This window comes from Salmo salar, chromosome ssa20 (genome assembly GCF_905237065.1).
Source record: "Salmo salar chromosome ssa20, Ssal_v3.1, whole genome shotgun sequence".
NCBI classification, from domain to species: domain Eukaryota; kingdom Metazoa; phylum Chordata; class Actinopteri; order Salmoniformes; family Salmonidae; genus Salmo; species Salmo salar.
In genome coordinates, this window is record NC_059461.1 from 8,518,202 (window position 1) to 8,537,574 (window position 19,373).

The 19,373-nt window shown below is 41.9% G+C and overlaps 1 protein-coding gene across 3 annotated transcripts in view; it reads right to left on the minus strand.

Annotated features, from left to right (window-relative positions):
* Positions 1-19,373, minus strand: part of LOC106580158 (rhotekin) — a 90,233-nt gene that overhangs the window by 40,812 nt on the left and 30,048 nt on the right. Inside the window, exon 1 of one of the 3 annotated variants that reach the window (XM_014160905.2) lies at positions 17,050-18,174. The exons of the other annotated variants lie outside the window; for them this stretch is intronic. Coding sequence (XP_014016380.1) covers positions 17,050-17,076 — 27 coding nt within the window. The 5' untranslated portion in view covers positions 17,077-18,174. Of the gene's footprint in view, positions 1-17,049; positions 18,175-19,373 lie in introns of those variants that run through there. 3 annotated transcript variants of the gene reach the window in all.

Genomic DNA, 19,373 nt, shown 5'->3' on the forward strand with positions numbered 1-19,373 from the left:
TCAACACAGGGGCTTCTTTAGGGGTGCGTGCTCAGTCTCTATTTGTAATCCCTGTTCACCCATGACTGCATGGCCACACACACACGACTCCAACACAATCATTATGTTTGCTGATGACACAACAGTTGTCTGCGCTGATCACCAATGACGATGAGACAGCTTATAGGGATGTGGTCAGTGACCTGGCTGTGTGGTTCCAGGTCGACAGCCTCTCCCTCAACATCAGCAAGACAAAGGAGCTGGTCGTGGACTACAGGAAACGGAGGGCCGAGCACGCGCCCATCCACAGGCTTGTAGTGGAGGGGGGTCGAAAGCTTCAATTTCCTGTTGTACTTTTTACCCCTTTTTGACCCCAATTGGTAGTTACAGTCTTGTCCCGTCGCTGCAATTCTGGCGCCCGAAGTCAGCTTGCAGACGCCCGAAGTCAGCTACAAGGAGTTACTAGAGTGCGATGGGACAATGAAATCCCAAACCATCCCCTAATCTGGATGTCGCTTGGCCAATTGTGTGCTGCCTCATGGGTCTCCCGGTCACGGCCGGCTGTAACACAGCCTGAGATCGAACCCGGGTCTGTAGTAATGCCTCAAGCACTGCGATGAAGTGCCTTAGACCGCTGCGCCACTCGGGAGGCCCTCTACCTGGACTATTTGCATTTACCCTTTTTTGCACCAACTCTTGCACACTCACTGGACTCTACCCACACTCCAACACACACACACACTGGCAGTAGAATGGCCCTTACTGAAGACCTGCCAACTTTCCAACCAGTCAGTTCGTCATATTTCTGCCCTGCTAGAGCTGCCCTGGTCAACTGTAAGTGCTGTTATTGTGAAGTGGAAACGTCAAGGAACAGTGGCTTAGACGCAAAGTGGTAGGCCACACAAGCTCACAGAACCGGGCCGCCGAATGCTGAAGCGCATAGAAATCGGTGGTCCTCAGTACCAAGTTACAAACTGCCTCTGGAAGCAACGTCAGCATAATAACTGTTCGTCTGGAGCTTCATGAAATGGGTTTCCATGGCCAAGCAGCCGCACAAGCCTAAGATCACCATGCGCAATCCCAAGCGTCAGCTGGAGTGGTGTAAAGCTCGCCGCCATTGGACTCTGGAGCAGTGGAAACGTGTTCTCTGGAGTGATGAATACGGCGGACGAATCTGGGTTTGGCAGATGCCAGGAGAATGCTACCTGCTCGAATGCATAGTGCCAACTGTGAAATTTGGTGGAGGAGGAATAATGGTCTGGGGCCGTTTTTCATGGTTCGGGCTAGGCCCCTTAGTTCCAGTGAAGGGAAATGTTAATGCTACAGCATACAATGACATTCTAGATGATTCTGTGGTTCCAACTTTGTGGCAACAGTTTGGGGAAGGCCCTTTCCTGTTTCAGCATGACAATGCCCCCGTGCACAAAGAAGTCCATACAGAAATGGTTTGTTGAGATCGGTGTGGAAGAACTTGATTGGCCTGCACAGAGCCCTGACCTCAACCCCATCGAACACATGAATTGGAACCCCAACTGCGAGTGCCCGACCTCATTAATACTCATGGCTGAATGGAAGCAAGTCACAGCAGCAATGTTCCAACATCTAGTGGAAAGCCTTCCCAGAAGAGTGGAAGCTGTTATAGCAGCAAAGGGGGCGACCAACTCCATATTAATGTCCATGATTTTGGAATGAGATGTTAGACAATACTTTTGGTCATGTAGTGTTTGCTGCTGTTACTGTGTTTATTATCTATCCTGATTGCCTAGTGATTTTTACCCCTACCTACATATTACCTCAACTACATCGTACCCCTGCACATTGACTCGGTAGTGGTACTCCTTGTATATAGCCTTGTTATTGATATCTATTGTGTTACCATTTTCTATTTTTATTTGCAAATTCTCATACTTTTTAACTTTGCATAGTTGGGAAAGGGCTCGTAAGAAAGCATTTCACGGTGAAGTCTACACCTGTTGTATTCAGCGCATGTGACATATAAAAATGTTTGATTTGACTACTACACATGTTCAGAGCGCTGGCTCGTTAGCTGATTAGCTGGACTTTCCTGAAAGCTAACAGCGGGTGGGAGAAAAGAGAGGAACTGTTAAGACATGTCTTTGTAACCCCCTGAACAACACTTTCCTCTGTGTTGGAACCTGGATGAGGAAATCAGGTCTAATCAGATGAGCCGGCCTAACTGGCCCTTATGATGATGAACCCTAACCCTATCTATGAGCCAGCAGCAGCAGGACCAGTGAGCCCAGAGCTCTGATTTTACAGCATCACTGGTCACAGGCACACCCTCAGTCTGCTGGGTAAAAACACTGATGAGACTAATGCTATGGAAGAGGCATGGGAGGGGTGCTGATGGAGAGAATGAAAAATAGAGGGACAGAGTAAGGATACTGAAGTCCAGAGTAGATGTTACATCTAGGACAATAGTTTAGCACAGCCTTGTACATCTCTTCATCTCCTCTGCCGTCATCTTTACCGTCACTGCACCCTCTTCCTCATCTCTCCATTCTTCTCTTTCTTTCAGAATTTAAGTGATTTTAGTGAATGCCCATTAAGGTAATAGGTAGGGCTGGGAATTGCCAGGGACGTCACAATACTTACTGCGATTTTAATGCGATTTAATGTTCTAAACATATTGCTCACTATATGTCTGCTGTAGAGAGACACGTGTGAGCACCAGAAAACGTGTTTTGATCACCCAGGGAAATAAAAGTGTTGAAAACAACTTTTCGGGCAACCCAACTAATTGGGTTACGTCATACTGCAGCACAACTTGCGGGCTGCCGCAGAATTCTATGGCACGTTATTTAATTGTCAGCCGTTGTTGCCATTAATGCTAGTTAGTGCAAGTTTGACCACCAGAGGGCATCTTTGAGAAGCATTTGACTTTTTGTAACATTGGCAATACTAGAGAATTTAAAACCTTTTTTTGTAAGAACATAGTATATGGGATTGATTTTAAATTTAGCTTAATTAATTTGATTAATATTACGGTGTTTCGATTTCAAGAAAAATGAAAAACGAAACTGTTAGGAAAATATGGCTCTGTACAATGTGACCATTTCCACACCTAATTGTCGGCTAACCAATACCCAAATGGAGATTCAGTGAAAATAAAAATCTAATTGATTTACCAAGACCAGCCGCCATGCTCGTCTCAGAGCAGTGCGAAATGGTGCTGAAATAGTTGACCACACCCGGGTAGGGTATTGCTTCAAATCCTATTATAACAACTGGATGACGGCGGGCCAGGACATAATAAGTATATAATATTAGCACAAATAATTTGCCTACACTACAAATGTAACATGTTTAATAAATAGTACATAATAAATTCAGTGACGATAAGATCATTTTTATCTGATTACGCTCATAAAATCACTGTCTATTCAATTATTATTTTTGTCCATTTCTCTGTGCGTTGATTGATGGGGAAAACAGGTCTACGTAGCCTACAATACTTTTTTAACATCAACATTTGTTCTTAAAAAGTATCAAGGAGGAAGGTGGATAATGAAAATCGACGTTTCAGAGAAGAATGTACAGAGTTATGCGTTTACCTCTCCATCTTTCCCAATGCCAAGCCAGTGTGTGTCTTATTTGCAATGAAAATATCGCTGTTGGCAAATAATTCAATCTCAGACTAATTATGAATCCAAGCACAGCACCTTCAGTGGCCTTCCCGCCCCATGTAGAGGCCCGACACACAAACATTGAATCGTTAACTGCAAACTGCACACACAGCTTGTTTTGAGGACATATTCTGTAACTTAAACAGGTTAAATCTGCAGTGACAAGGAAGAGGGAAACAGTCGTGGACTTGACATTGGGAAGGCTACTGCACTTCAGCACACTGAAGAAATGACAGGCAGAGGGACCAGGCCGCAGCATTGTCATAGAGGTGATGGAAGATTTCATCAAGCAGCTAAGGGACAACTTATCCACCAGATTTGAAGACTACAGCATTTTTTTAAATAAATGTTTTATTTAACCAGGCAAGTCAGTTAAGAAAAATTGTTATTTACAATGACGGCCTACGAACAATGGGTTAACTGCCTTGTTCAGGGGCAGAACAACAGATTTTTACCTTGTCAGCTCGGGGATTCGAACTAGCAACCTTTCAGTTACTGGCCCAATGCTCTAACCACTAGGCAACCTGCCGCCCCAAGTATGCCCATATATATAAAATTGTGTTTTGTATGTGATCCTCTCACAGTCCGCCCCGGTGGAGAATTCTCCTCCCTTGATAAGAAAAGGATACTCTCGCTGGATGAGGTTTTTTAAATTTAACCATGGAAGTCAGTTAAGAACAAATTCTTATTCTTTGAGGAAGAAATCATCAAGAGATATGCTGGACCCTGTGTCAGAGAGGTGTTTCTGGGACTACATCGTTTCTTTCGAGGTAGGATTATAGCAATATTTTGTTATGTTCAGGCCTATTTACATGTATATTTCTAGTACCTAATGTTGGCTGTTAGGCTAAATGTCTTTTTTTTCCTTCTCCAAATGTAGACAATGAACCAAAACACACTGCCGCCCGGGTTTGCATTGCAAATGAGGGCATAAACTGGGTCAAGACGCCAGCAGAGTAAGTCAACTATAACACCTGTGGTAGGCCTACAGTATATCTAAAAAATATTAGTTTAATCTCTACATGTATAGGTCTCCTGATTTAAATCCGATCGAACTTCTTTGGCATCAACTGAAAACATTAACCCGTAACTCTGCCAAGTCTACGGTACAAGCAAAGATGAACTGGCCATCAAGATATTTTGGCTTGAGAAATTGACGATGCAACAAATAATTATCTCCGCAAGGTTTCACCAATGGTCGTGGAGCTGGGGGGGGAAGTGCAACTAAAATGTCGTATAAATAAACATCTGCATTTTCAATGTCTTTTTCTCGTTATATTAAAGCATAAAGACGTTGATGAACTGTTAGGGCCAAATTGGGGGATTTTCACACCTACAGCAGCTGGACGATGAAGAGTTGCATGTCAAATCAAATCGAATTTATTAGTCACATGCGCCTTTGAGGGCACTATGGTGTTGAATGCTGAGCTGTAGTCAATGAATAGCATTCTCACGTAGGTGTTCCTTTTGTCCAGGTGGGAAAGGGCAGTGTGGAGTGCAATAGAGATTGCATCATCTGTGGATCTGTTAGGGCAGTATGCAAATTGGAGTGGGTCTAGGGTTTCTGGGATAATGCGGTACATGTCCTGGTAATAGGTCTGGCCTTGCGGCCTTGTAAATGTTGATCTGTTTAAAGGTCTTACTCACATCGGCTGCGGAGAGCGTGATCACACAGTCGTCCGGAACAGTTGGTGCTCTCATGCATGTTTCAGTGTTCTTTGCCTCAAAGCGAGCTTAGAAGTAGTTTAGCTCGTCTGGTAGGTTCATGTCATTGGGCAGCTTTCGGCTGTGCTTCCCTTTGTAGGCTAATGGTTTGCAAGCCCTGCCACATCCCACAAGCGTCGGAGCCCATGTAATACGATTCAATCTAAGTCCTGTATTGATATTTTGCCTGTTTGATGGTTCATCGGAGGGCAAAGCGGGATTTCTTATAAGCTTCCTGGTTAGCGTCCCACTCCTTGAAAGCGGCAGCTCCAGCCTTTAGCTCAGTGTGGGTGTTGCCTGTAATTCATGGCTTCTGGATGGGGTATGTACGTACGGTCTCTTTGTGGACGACGTCATCGATGCACTTATTGAGGAAGCTCATGACTGATGTGGTGTACTCCCCAATGCCATAGGAAGAATCCCGGAACATATTCCAGTCTGTGCTAGCAAAACAGTCCTGTAGCTTAGCATCTCCTTCATCTGACCTCAGTTTTATTGACCGAGTCACTGGTGCTTCCTGCTTTAATTTTTGCTTGTAAGCAGGTATCAGGAGGATAGAATTATGGTCAGATCTTCCAAATGGAGGGCGAGGGAGAGCTTTGTACGCATCTCTGTGTGTGAAGTAAAGGTGGTCTAGAGTTTTTTTCCCTCTGGTTGCACATTTAACATGCTGATAGAAATGAGGTAAAGCAGATTTAAGTTTCCCTGCATTAAAGTCCCCAGCCACTAGGCGCGCCGCCTCTGGATGAGCGTTTTCCGGTTTTCTTATGGCGGAATACAGCTCAATAGTGCGATCTTAGTGCCAGCATCGGTCTAAAATACAGAATAAAACTCTCGGTAGATAGCGTGGTCTACAGCTTATCATGAGATGCTCGCCTGAGGTAGAGTAAAACCTTGAGACTTCCTTAGATATCGTGCACCAGCTGATGTTTACATATATACGTAGTCCGCACCCCTTGTCTTACCAGACGCCGCTGTTCTATCCTGCCGATACAGCGTTTAACCAGCCAGGTGTATGTTGATAATGTCGTCGTTCAGCCACGACTCCGTAACGCATAAGATATTATAGTTTTTGATGTCCCGTTGGTAGTTTAATCTTCCTCGTAGGTTGTCGATTTTATTTTCCAATGATTACACGTTAGCTAGATGAACGGCAGGCGGGGGGGTTTATTCAATCGCCTACAAACTCTCAGTAGGCAGTCCGTCCTCCGTCCTATTTTTCTCCATCATCTCTTCACGCAAATGACGGGGATTTGGGCCTGTTCCCGGGAAAGCAGTGTGTCGTTCATGTCAGGCTCGTTAAAAGGAAGAAACAAAAAAACTTCTGCCAGTTCGTGGTGAGTAATCGCTGTTCTGATGTCCAGAAGTTATTTTCGGTCATAAGAGACGGTAGCAGCAACATTATGTACAAAATAAGTTAATAAACAGCACAGAAAAAAAACAACAAAAACACAATCGGTTAGGAGCAAGTAAAATGTCAGCCATCTTCTCAGGCATCGTCATTCAAAAGCTAAAACTCTCAATTCATAAACCATGTGCCATAGAATCTCTTCCCAACTATTTTGCAATCTATATTGCTCTCTGACATTTTGCAGTTGCATGATGTCTTGAGTTAGAAATGTACAGTGGCTTGTGAAAGTATTCACCCCCCGGGGAATTTTTCCTATTTTGTTGCCTTACAACCTGGAATTAAAATAGATTTTTTTTTTTTGGGGGGGTGTTGTATTATTTGAGTTACACAACATGCCTACCACTTTGAAGATAAAAAATATTTTTTTATTGTGAAACAAGAAATAAGACCAAAAAAATGAAAACTTGAGCGTGCATAACTATTCACCCCCCCCAGTCAATACTTTGTAGAGCCATCTTTTGCAGCAATTACAGCTGCCAGTATCTTGGGGCATGTCTTTATAAGCTTGGCACATCTAGCCACTGGGATTTTCCCCCTTCAAGGCAAAACTGCTCCAGCTCCTTCAAGTTGGATGGGTTCCGCTGGTGTACAGCAATCTTTAAGTCATACCACGGATTCTCAATTGGATTGAGGTCTGGGCTTTGACTAGGCCAATCCAAGACATTTAAATGTTTCCCCTTAAACCACTCTAGTGTTGCTTTAGCAGTATACTTAGGGTCATTGTCCTGCTGGAAGGTGAACCTCCGTCCCAGTCTCAAATCTCTGGAAGACAGAAACAGGTTTCCCTAAAGAATTTCAATGTATTTAGCACCATCCATCATTCCTTCAATTCTGACCAGTTTCCCAGTCCCTGCCGATGAAAAACATCCCCACAGCATGATCTTCAAAAAGGGATGGTGTTCTCGGGGCGATGTGGGGTGTTGGGTTTGCACCAGACATAGCATTTTCCATGATGGCCAAAAAGCTACATTTTAGACTCATCTGACCAGAGTACCTTTATTCCATATGTTTGGGGAGATCCCACATGCCTTTTGGTGAACACCAAACATGTTTGCTTATTTTTTTCTTTAAGCAATGACTTTTTTGTTGCCACTCTTCCGTAAAGCCCAGCTCTGTAGAGTGTACGGCTTATAGTGGTCCTATGGACAGATACTTCAATCTCTGCTGTGGAGCTTTGCAGCTCCTTCAGGGTCATCTTTGGTCTCTTTGTTGTGTCTCTGATTAATATACTCCTTGCCTGGTCTGTGAGTTTTGGTGGGAGGTCCTCTCTTGGCAGGTTTGTTGTGGTGCCATATTCTTTCCATTTTTAAATAATGGATTTAATAGTGCGCCATTGGATGTTCAAAGTTTTGGATATTGTTTTATAAGAGAGCCCCTTGATATTCATGGTGCCGCTTGCTTGGTGGTGCCCCTTGCTTAGTGGTGTTGCAGTCTCTGGGGTCTTTCAGAACTGGTGTATATATACTGAGATCATGTGACACTTAGTCCACCTGTCTGCAATCTAACTAATTATGTGACTTCTGAAGGTAATTGGTCCCACCAGATCTTATTTAGGGGCTTCATAGCAATGGAGGTGAATACATACACCACTTTTCCGCTAAATTTGTTTTGAAATAAGTTATTTTTTTCACTTAATTTCACTTCACCAATTTGGACTATTGTGTGCATGTCCAGTACATGAAATCCAAATAAAAATCTATTTAAATTTCAGGTTGTAATGCAACACAATATAGGAAATAAAACGCCAAGGAGGATGAATACTTTTGCAAGGCACTGTAACACTTTAGAGTACTTAAGCATCGAATACATTGCAAATTGGGGGATTTTCACACCTACAGGCTATGGAGAGTATTATCCTGCTAATAGGAAACATTGTTTGCATGATGGGCTACACCTGCTACAGTACACTTGTGAAAATCAAGTGTTTGAAAACCTGTTTTCAAAATGCCTCCAGCTGTCCATCACTACCGTAAATAAAAACACAGCATCTACCTTTCCAATTACTTTTAGAGTTTCGGATTTACAGATGTGCGCTGTGAGAATATCTAATAATAACTTTGTAAGTAAGGATGCATTACGAAAGGAAAGTGACATGCGTAGAAAACGGTGGTAATATTTTCTCTTTTAGAGACTATAATACTGTACATGGCATTCAGGTGCAGGTCATTTTCATTTCTCTTAGAATAAAAACCTTAGTGTAACAACAGTTTTATTAAGTAATATGCTACAATCCAGTTACAGCTTGTTCTGATCAAGTAGAAACAAAATTGTATTTTTTTGTGGTGTAAGACAGAGGAATAGCAATTTTTACACTATTGTTCAGGAGGAACGGAAAATTGCGTGTCAATACATAAACCACGTGCCATCGAAAATCTCTTCCCAACTATTTTGCAATCTATATGGGACCCTTGGGACCCAAAAGCATAATCAGTGCTCTAACTCCCACTTTGCGGTGGTCTGAAGCTATGAAGCAGTGACACAGGGTACCGTACTAAACCACAAATTACCTCTAAGTCCCGCAGCATAATCTCAAAACTTTTAGTTAAGCAACCACTGTATGTCATTCTCACTGAACACAAGTCTAAGAAGCGGTACATCTGTTCTATGAGCGCCATTTCTATGCTTTCCGTTCTTAAGTTTAGTTTTTGCGTCTTTTACTTCTTTTTTTTGACCAGCATCAAACAGCTGAAAATACAACATTGTTGTTTACGTTATGGGAAAAATATTTCACAGCAGTTTAGATGGTACAATGATTCTCTACATTATACTTCCTTGTTATGTCAGAAACTGATATTAGGCAAACTATTAGAATTTAAGCAACCAGTAAATGGCTGAGTGATTTCTGCAGAGCGCACCTTTAAAAAGATGCAGAACAAACGCTAAGATGAAAAATACTGGAGTGTTGGGGCATGTACAGCAGACTAGCGCTAGTTAACACTACTTACAGTAACAAAAAAAGAAAATATGTAAGATATTAGTGATGGATACAGTTATAATAGGTCAACATTCACATCAGTGTTTTAGGTAAAATATTGCCAAAGTATATAGTTGCAAAATGAGCTCCAAGTCTCTATTACTCTGTGCCACTTCAGGGCACTCAGGAACCTCTAGTTACTAATGGCCCACACTCTTAAGTGTGTGTCCGCTCGTGTGTGTGTGTGTGTCTGCACTTGCAAACCAATCAGTCTTCTCTTTTGTCCTCTTTTTCCAAATCATCTCTCAATTACGCATTTCACATCCTTGCAGAAAATGCACATGCAAACTTGAAGGAAAGCATGCATACAAACACATTTGTATTCCATTTGTCGATCTGTCAGTGTCTGCGTATATTTTTGTTTACGTGTGTGTGCGTGCGTTAAGATAGAGAAAATAAATTGGGTCACGTGAGTCTGTCTGCCTTATCCCCTTTTCCGCCAACTTAACCATACATCCAACTTTTTCACGCCTTCTTTTTATACCTGAAAGGTATTGCTGGTATCAAAGTCAAAACTTTTATTGCTGCCAAATGTCCTAGTAATAATTTCAGTAAAGTTCTGCCTAGGGCTGTGGTGGTCATGACATTTTCTCAGCCGGTTATTGTCACGCAAAAGACTGCCGGTCTCACGGTAATCTACAGTTAATTAACAAACACATTTAGCATCTCCAGGTCTCAATGCATACAAACCGCATACAAGCTGCTGCTGATGTGCGCCGTTAAAATATCCATTTAAATTTAAAAACCAATATACACCATCACAATAAATCCATTATACAGTAACAGTCAAGTTTGGACACAACTACTCATTCAAGGGTTTTTCTTTACGTTTACTATTTTCTACATTGTAGAATATTAAGTGAAGACATCAAACTATGAAATAACGCATATGGAATCATGTAGTAACCAAAAAAGTGTTAAACAAATCAAAATATATATGAGATTGTTCAAAGTAGCCACCCTTTGCCTTGACAGCTTTGCATTTTTTCAACCAGCTTCATGAGGTAGTCAACTGGAATGCATTTCAATTAACAGGTGTGCCTTGTTAACCTCTTATGGCTAGGGGGCAGTATTTTCACGTCTGGATAAAAAACGTACCCTATTTAATCTGGTTACTAATCCTACCCAGTAACTAGAATATGCATATACTTATTATATATGGATAGAAAACACCCTAAAGTTTCTAAAACTGTTTGAATGGTGTCTGTGAGTATAACAGAACTCAAATGGCAGGTCAAAACCTGAGAGATTCCTTTACAGGAAGTGGCCTGTCTGACCATTTCTGGAACTTCTTTGCCATCTCTATCTTTTACTAAGGATCTCTGCTCTAACGTGACACTTCCTACGTCGTCCATAGGCGCTCAGAGCCCGGGAAAAACCTGAATGTCGTCATCCCAGCCCCAGGCTGAAACACATTATCGCCTTTCTCAAGTGGCCGATCAAGGGACTATGGGCTTATGCGCGTGACCTGACTGCCCCAGTCTTTGTGATTTTTTCCTCTGTTTGCCGAAAAGGAGATAACCGGTCGGAATATTATCGCTTTTCTACGAGAAAAATGGCATAAAAATTGATTTTAAACAGCGGTTGACATGCTTCGAAGTACGGTAATGGAATATTTAGAATTTTTTTGTCACGAATTGCGCCATGCGCACGACCCTTCTTTACTTCTTTATAATTCTTAAAATAATTGTTATGTTTTTTGTGAACGTTTATCGTGAGTAATTTAGTAAATTCACCGGATGTTTGCGGGGGGTATGCTAGTTCTGAACGTCACATGCTAATGTAAAAAGCTGTTTTTTGATATAAATATGAACTTGATTGAACAAAACATGCATGCATTGTATAACAATGTCCTAGGGTTGTCATCTGATGAAGATCATCAAAAGGTTAGTGCTGCATTTAGCTGTGGTTTTGTTTTTTGTGACATTATATGCTAGCTTGAAAAATGGGTGTCTGATTATTTCTGGCTTGGTACTCTGCTGACATAATCTAATGTTTTGCTTTCGCTGTAAAGCCTTTTTGAAATCGGACAGTGTGGTTAGATAAAGGAGAGTCTTGTCTTTAAAATGCTGTGAAATAGTCATATGTTTGAAAAACTGACGTTTTTGTATTTTTGAGGAATTTGTCATTCGCGCCACGCCTATCATTGGATATTGGAGCAGGTGTTCCGCTAGCGGAACGTCTAGATGTAAGAGGTTTTAAGTTAATTTGTCGAATTTCTTTCCTTAACCTCCCTGGGCACCCTAGTCAACAGCCAGTGGAATCGCGTGGCACGAAATACAAATACCTCAAATGCTATAACTTCAATTTCTCAAACATATGACTATTTTACACCATTTTAAAGACAAGACTCTCGTTAATCTAACCACATTGTCCGATTTCAAAAAGGCTTTACAGCGAAAGCAAAACATTAGATTATGTCAGGAGCACCCTGCCAAAAATAATCACACAGCCATTTTCAAAGCAAGCATATATGTCACAAAAACCAAAACCACAGCTAAAATGCAGCACTAACCTTTGGTGATCTTCATCAGATGACACTCCTGGGACATTATGTTATACAATACATGCATGTTTTGTTCAATCAAGTTCATATTTATATCAAAAAACAGCTTTTTACTTTAGCATGTGATGTTCAGAACTAGCATACCCACCGCAAACTTCCGGTGAATTTACTAAATTACTCACGATTAACGTTCACAGAATACATAACAATCATATAAAGAATTATAGATACAGAACTCCTTTATGCAATCGCGGTGTCAGATTTTAAAATAGCTTTTCGGCGAAAGCACATTTTGCAATATTCTGAGTACATAGCTCGGCCATCACGGCTAGCTATTTTGACACCCACCAAGTTTGGCCCTCACCAAACTCAGATTTACTATAAGAAAAATTGGATTACCTTTGCTTCTTCTTCGTCAGAATGCACTCCCAGGACTTCTACTTACATTTTACTTCAACAACAAATGTTGTTTTGGTTCCAAATAATCCATTGTTATATCCAAATACCTCCGTTTTGTTCGTGCGTTCAGGTCACAATCCAAAGGGTGACGCGCGAGCGCTTTCGTGACAAAAAAAATCAAAATATTCCATTACCGTACTTCGAAGCATGTCAAACTCTGTTTAAAATCAATTTTTTATGCAATTTCTCGTAAAATAGCGCTAATATTCCAACCGGGCGACGTTGTATTCATTCAAAGAGAGAAAGAAAAACATGGAGAATTCACATGAACGCGCATCTCCAGTGTCACTGTTCTCAGCCTGACCACACAAAATCTCCTGCTGTTTTTCGCCCAGAGACTGGAGAGACGTCATTCCACTTTCTGGCACCTTCTGAGAGCCAATGGAAGCCTTAGAAAATGTCACGTTACAGCAGAGATGCTGTATTTTCAATAGAGATGCCACAGAAAGAAAACAAATTGTCAGACAGACTTCCTGTATGGAATCTTCTCAGGTTTTGGCCTGCCATATGAGTTCTGTTATACTCACAGACACCATTCAAACAGTTTTAGAAACGTTGGAGTGTTTTCTATCCAAATCTACTAATTATATGCATATTCTAGTTTCTGGGCAGGAGTAGTAACCAGATTAAATCGGGTACGTTTTTTATCCAGCCGTGAAAATACTGCCCCCTAGCCCCAACAGGTTAATGCGTTTGAGCCAATGAGTTGTGTTGTGACAAGGAAGGGGTGGTATACAGAAGGTAGCCCTTTTTGGTAAAAGAACAAATCCATATTATGGCAAGAACAGCTCAAATAAGCAAAGAGAAAACGACAGTCCATCATTACTTTAAGACATGAAGTTTCTTCAAGTGCAGTCGCAAAAACCATCAAGCGCTATGATGAAACTGGCTCTCATTAGGACCGCCACAGGAAAGGAAGACCCAGAGTTACCTCTGCTGCAGGTATAAGATAAGTTCATTAGAGTTACCAGCCTCAGAAATTGCAGCCCAAATAAATGCTTCACAAAATTCAAGTAACAGACACATCAACATCAACTGTTCAGAGGAGACTGCGTGAAATCAGGCCTTCATGATAAAATTGCTGCAAAGAAACCACTACTAAAGGACACCAATAAGAAGAGACTTGCTTGGGCCTAGAAACACGAGCAATGGACATTAGACCGGTGGAAATCTGTCCTTTAGTCCAAATTTGAGATTTTTGGTTCCAACCGCAGTGTGTCTGTGACGCAGAGTAGGTGAACTGATGGTCTCCGCATGTGTAGTTCCCACCGCGAAGCATGGAGGAGGTGTGATGGTGTAGGAGTGCTTTGCTGGTGACACTGTCAGTGATTTATTTAGAATTCAAGGCACACTTAACCAGCATGGCTACCACAGCATTCTGCAGCGATACGCCATCCCATCTGGTTTGCGCTAAGTGGGAATATCATTTGTTTTTCAAAAAGGACAATGACCCAACACACCGCCAGGCTGTATAAGGGCTATTTGACCAAGACGACGATTGATGGCCAGGCCTCCACAATAACCCGACATCAACTCAATTGAGATGGTTTGGGATGAGTTGGACCGCAGAGTGAAGGAAAGGCAGCCAACAAGTGCTCAGCATATGTGGGAACTCCTTCAAGACTGTTGGAAAAGCATTCCAGGTGAAGCTGGTTGAGAGAATACCAAGAGTGTGAAAGCTGTCATTAAGGCAAAGGGTGGCTACTTTCAAGAATCTCAAATATAAAACATTTTTATTTGTTTAACACTTTTTTGGTTACTACATGATTCCCTATGTGTTATTTCATAGTTGATGTCGTCACTATTATTCTTCTATGTAGAAAATAGTAAGAGTAAAGAAAAACCCTTGAATGAGTAGGTGTGTCCAAACTTTTCACTGGTACTGTGTGTATATATTATATTCTTACTAGAGGCTGTATGTTGACTGTGATCGGGTAGGTGTGTCTTGTCTGTTTAATGAACAAAATAAACTATTGATTTCATTTGGATGGCGCAGCCATGGCTGCACAGACCAGTAACATAGGCCTAATTAAAAGAGGTTAAACTCAAAATATACTATTCGATTATTTTGAAAATACATTTTATTAGTCTTAATATTTCTCAGGACCTGCCTAAACTAATTAATAATGGATTTATTTTTGATGGTGTATATTCAAAATGGACTTATTAAAAATAGATGCCCACCCACATCTGCAAATTACTACAACACCTTGTGACCGTCATGCGCGCTGGAGGTATAAAAGGTCTACGCAGGCAGAAATTAGGTAATGTCCTACTGCCGCCTGTTGTAACAGTAGATGACCGCTGGCTCGGATGCCTAACGGAATGTGTGCACCATGGCTGATTCACATTCTCCGCATTGGAGCAGGCGGCGAGGCTGGCTTGGAGGCTCCCTCTGGGTCTCTCTCCTTCAGAATCACCCATGTGCGTGCACACACACACACACAGCCCAATCTCTTACTTGAATACCTCCTATGTACTGTGTAAAAGTCTTTCTCCCTCTTAAAGTGTATGAGCATATATGTATGGTCAGTGCTGTGTGTGTGTGTGTGTGTGTGTGTGTGTGTGTGTAAGAACAGTCTGTGATAATATTAGTATTGATTCAGTGTGGCCGGGCTTTTAATATCAGGGAGGCATAGCGCTGAAGGCCTGCACTATTAAACCTCGCCAGATTCCCATCATATCTCTGCACCTTAATAGACCCAGTGTGCTTGCTGGGTCAGGGACACAAATGACGACTTTGGTATGATGTTCGTGTGTGTGCTGACCTAATTCAGTCTCCACCAGTGTGTGTGTGGTGTTCTCACCACTACTCAAAACAACACACAATCTTCATTAACACACAATCTAATAACGGTCTGGCAGGAGAAAGGAAAGCAGCGTAACGTGTGGATTGTGGTAAAAACACACACACACACACACACACACGTTTCAAAACAGACACAGATCTGTGTAACACAAATCATGTCTGCTAGCAGAGATGCATGCCGACACTGCATTACCCGTCTGTCTACAGTATACCACTGGCTGGTGGAGTCATTATCTACATACACATCAATCTATCCCCCTGCAGGTCCTCACACATCCATCACACTGCCTGTATGGCACTCTGCAGCCCAGGAAAAAACACAACCAGAATGATTGTCCACTTCTACAAGATAGTGCTTTCTGTCCTAAGGAAGATGTGCCATGGGAGTCAAGATTGGGATGCATCTCAGGGAACAGTGCTATTTTCTGTGAGAGATGATCGCCTCCCAAGAACAGGGAATGGAGATGTAGAGCGATAGTGAGTCTGCTCTTTTCCATCTTGTCATTCTAGCTATCGCAGTCTCTGTGTATCAGAACGCAAGTGACCTTTCCATATTAAAGTACAAGGCATCCGTATAGGGCACACACACACACACACACACACACACACGCAAGCGTACACAAAGAAATGTGCTTATGTCACACACACACACACTGCAGGAAGGAGTCTGTCATTGAGGAAAAGGTGCAATCCCAAAATGATCTGTAATGGGGTATTTGGCTAATCAGGCATCAGATGTGGTTTCAGCAACCCTAGACAGTTATATGCTGCTGTAGCTCTCTGGTGATGCTGGCATGTGACTGGAGCCCAGACAACCTAGCAGATCATCGAACACCACAAGTCCACATTGAGATATGACTAGACAGGTCCAAAATACAGATGAGCATGTCCTTTATCACAGTGTGGTCAATGAGAGATAGTGAGAGATTCTGCCACAGCTATAAGCCTTTGCCTTTTCCGGAAGCTCAAGGCATCTAGAGCTCTCCACAGTCCGGAAATGCATTGATGACTGAAATGTAGTTAAAAAGCATAGTAGCTGCATTGTTCCACTTGAAAGAATGTCAGACAATGTCCCACTGAACACCAGAGTATCCCAATTACAACCCATATACCTGGTGACCCAACCACATGAGCGCTATGCCACAGCCAGACACTGTGTGTGTGTGTGTATATATCGTTCATAGAAAATTATCTACTCTGCTATTAACGTCACCGCCGAGAACAACCGTCAATAGGGCATGGTGGTGCATGCTCTGAATGCGTCTCCTTGCAGTATGAGAGACGCACGTTCTTGTCGCCATGGGGTTTCTCCATAACATGACTTAATGGGCTTTCACTGCTGTACAATGAGCTACAACAATTGCACTTGCCACTTGTATTTATGTAATGACGGACTGTTGTCATTGATTTTATGGCAGAAGGACAGACAACGGTGTAGCCTCTATCAAGTATTCTAAATCAAAGCATTGCAACCTTTCCTCTAGAAACGCCTATGAAATTATAACCATATATGGTTATGTTGCCTAACTACTTAGGTTAACATAAAGCCACTATACTTACCCGCAGATTCTTATTCACGCTGGCCATGGTAGTTCAAGGACGAAGACTCTCCAAATCTCCAAACAACAACACACTTATGCAATACCAGGTTACAAGTAACGTCCCAAACAGCCCGCACACCCAGAACTCTTTGATTCCTCAAGATATAATAAATCCATTGACAGAATATCCATTCATCTTCAGAAAAGGTTGTAGCCTAGGCTACTACAGTTTATGTTTTTGTATTATTGTGGTCCGTTCCCCCAAAAAACGGATAACCCTGGCTTGCGCAGGACCAGCGGAGAATGTGGCGGTCATCTGCCCGACCTCATCTCTGCGCTGTCATCCGTAGCCCCTCCGACTCGCTCTTCAGCACCGGACGGGTAAAGACTGACTGCCGGGGAGGACTAACCGGAGAGGCGGCTGAGGAGGCGGGTGTGCTGTGTGCGCACACCGGCAAAGGCGGCTGGAGCGTGGGCACGGTTTGAAAATAAGGTACGTGTGTATGTCAAATCCGTTGCTGACTGTGCCTATATCCGTCCATTATAAAAGAGACTGCATGTGCAGTTTTCGAAATAGTGACACATGAAACAGTCAGTCACTTTTCCCGAGCAATACCAAATTACTCAAATCGTATCTGTGTTAAAGGTAGGCTTGCATTGTTTTCTTACCGCTCATTAGTCCACAGCTAAACTACTGTCACGACAGTACCGTAAATCCCTAAAGTCTCTCGCCAAATTTCTATCGCTCAATCAAATACATTTCAAGATTTCATCATCGCCTGTTTGCCATTTGGAGACTTGGTGTGGCAGTTGTGAGTTTCTGGACCCGTCATTGCCTAGAATGTGTCTAAAAATGATCAACCTGTGGTAGGTTATGTTGGGAAAATATGACACACACTATAATATATCCAAATCAAAATCCGTATTTAAAAACAAGGCACTGTGACAACATTTCACCTCAATACCATGCGAAATATGCAAATAGAAAAATCTAAATAGTCGATGTTTGACATTTCAAACAAATAAACTATATTTGAACCAACCCTACTCTAGAAATAAAACATCCGCCTGAATTCCCTGGTATTTGCTAAATTGCATGGCCTTGTGGGTGCGCTGGGAAGTTGGTGCGCGCTGATGCACATCGCGCGGTGGCTGGTGATGAATGGACGCGTTTTGCAGCCTGCTGGAAATGAGAGCAGAGTAAACGGATGAGCCCTACATAATTAAATGTGAAAACAAACAAGCTTCAAATACAGCGACTGCATGCTCTGACATACGTTTAGGGCAAATCCATTTGAATTAAATCACTTTTTGACAGCTTCCCTTTTGATTTCAACAAAACGTTCAAGATATGTTTACCCAAGGAAGAAGTGGTCAGAAACGGACTTTTTGGACGTTAATGCCAATAAGGTAATAAAAGGTGCTCAAAGTTACATTTTGCATAACCCACCATAGGAAATCCATGTCTCACCAGAAAAGATAAAAACGGATGAGTATGATACAATTTAAAAGCTTAAAGTTAACAATTCTATTATTTATTGATATATTTTTTTTTATAACAAATATTACATTTTTAAACCTTTAAAAAAAAAGGTGCAATATGCAGAAATCGCTCAGCCATTTCCTGGTTGCTAGAATTCTAATAGTTCCCCTAATTTCAATTTGTGTGACAAAACAAGCAATGCGTAGTGTAGAGAATGCTTGTACCAACTAAACCGCTGTGAAATATATTGTCAATAACCAAAAATATTGTATTTTCAGCTGTTTGAAGCTGGTGTTTGAAGCATAGAAATCGCACACATAGAACATGTCTACTGCTTCTTAGACTTGCCTTGAATGAGACGGCCAGATATAACTCACATTTCTATGTGAATTTGATCAGGTTCGCCCAAAAAGTTACATATTGCAGCTTTACCATCAATCATCTAAAAGCCTCTGTGACTTGTTTCAGGAAACTGGGTGTATGTCGCGCCTACTTCACAGGGGAGGCATTTGATCGTAAACATGTATTTTAATCAAAATGTGTTGTTTGACAGAAATGCCTTATGCAACATGTGAACTTTCATGTGCCTTAATAACAAACTTGTATGCCATCTGTTAATATGAAAACAATTGTTAAATTACGAGCCTAGTTGGTTTAGCCAATGGAAAAGGCAGGAACCTTCCTGCTAGCCATGATTGGCTGAAATAATGGATGGACTGGACATGCCGAGAGAGGAGTTCAGATTGGTCTGCCATGTAGCGCACTTCTGTCTATAAGATGAGCAGCTCAGTACTTGTAGGTAATCATTTCAAACGTGGCTTTAAAAATAAATAAAAAGATATCGCGAAGAACTGCAAAAG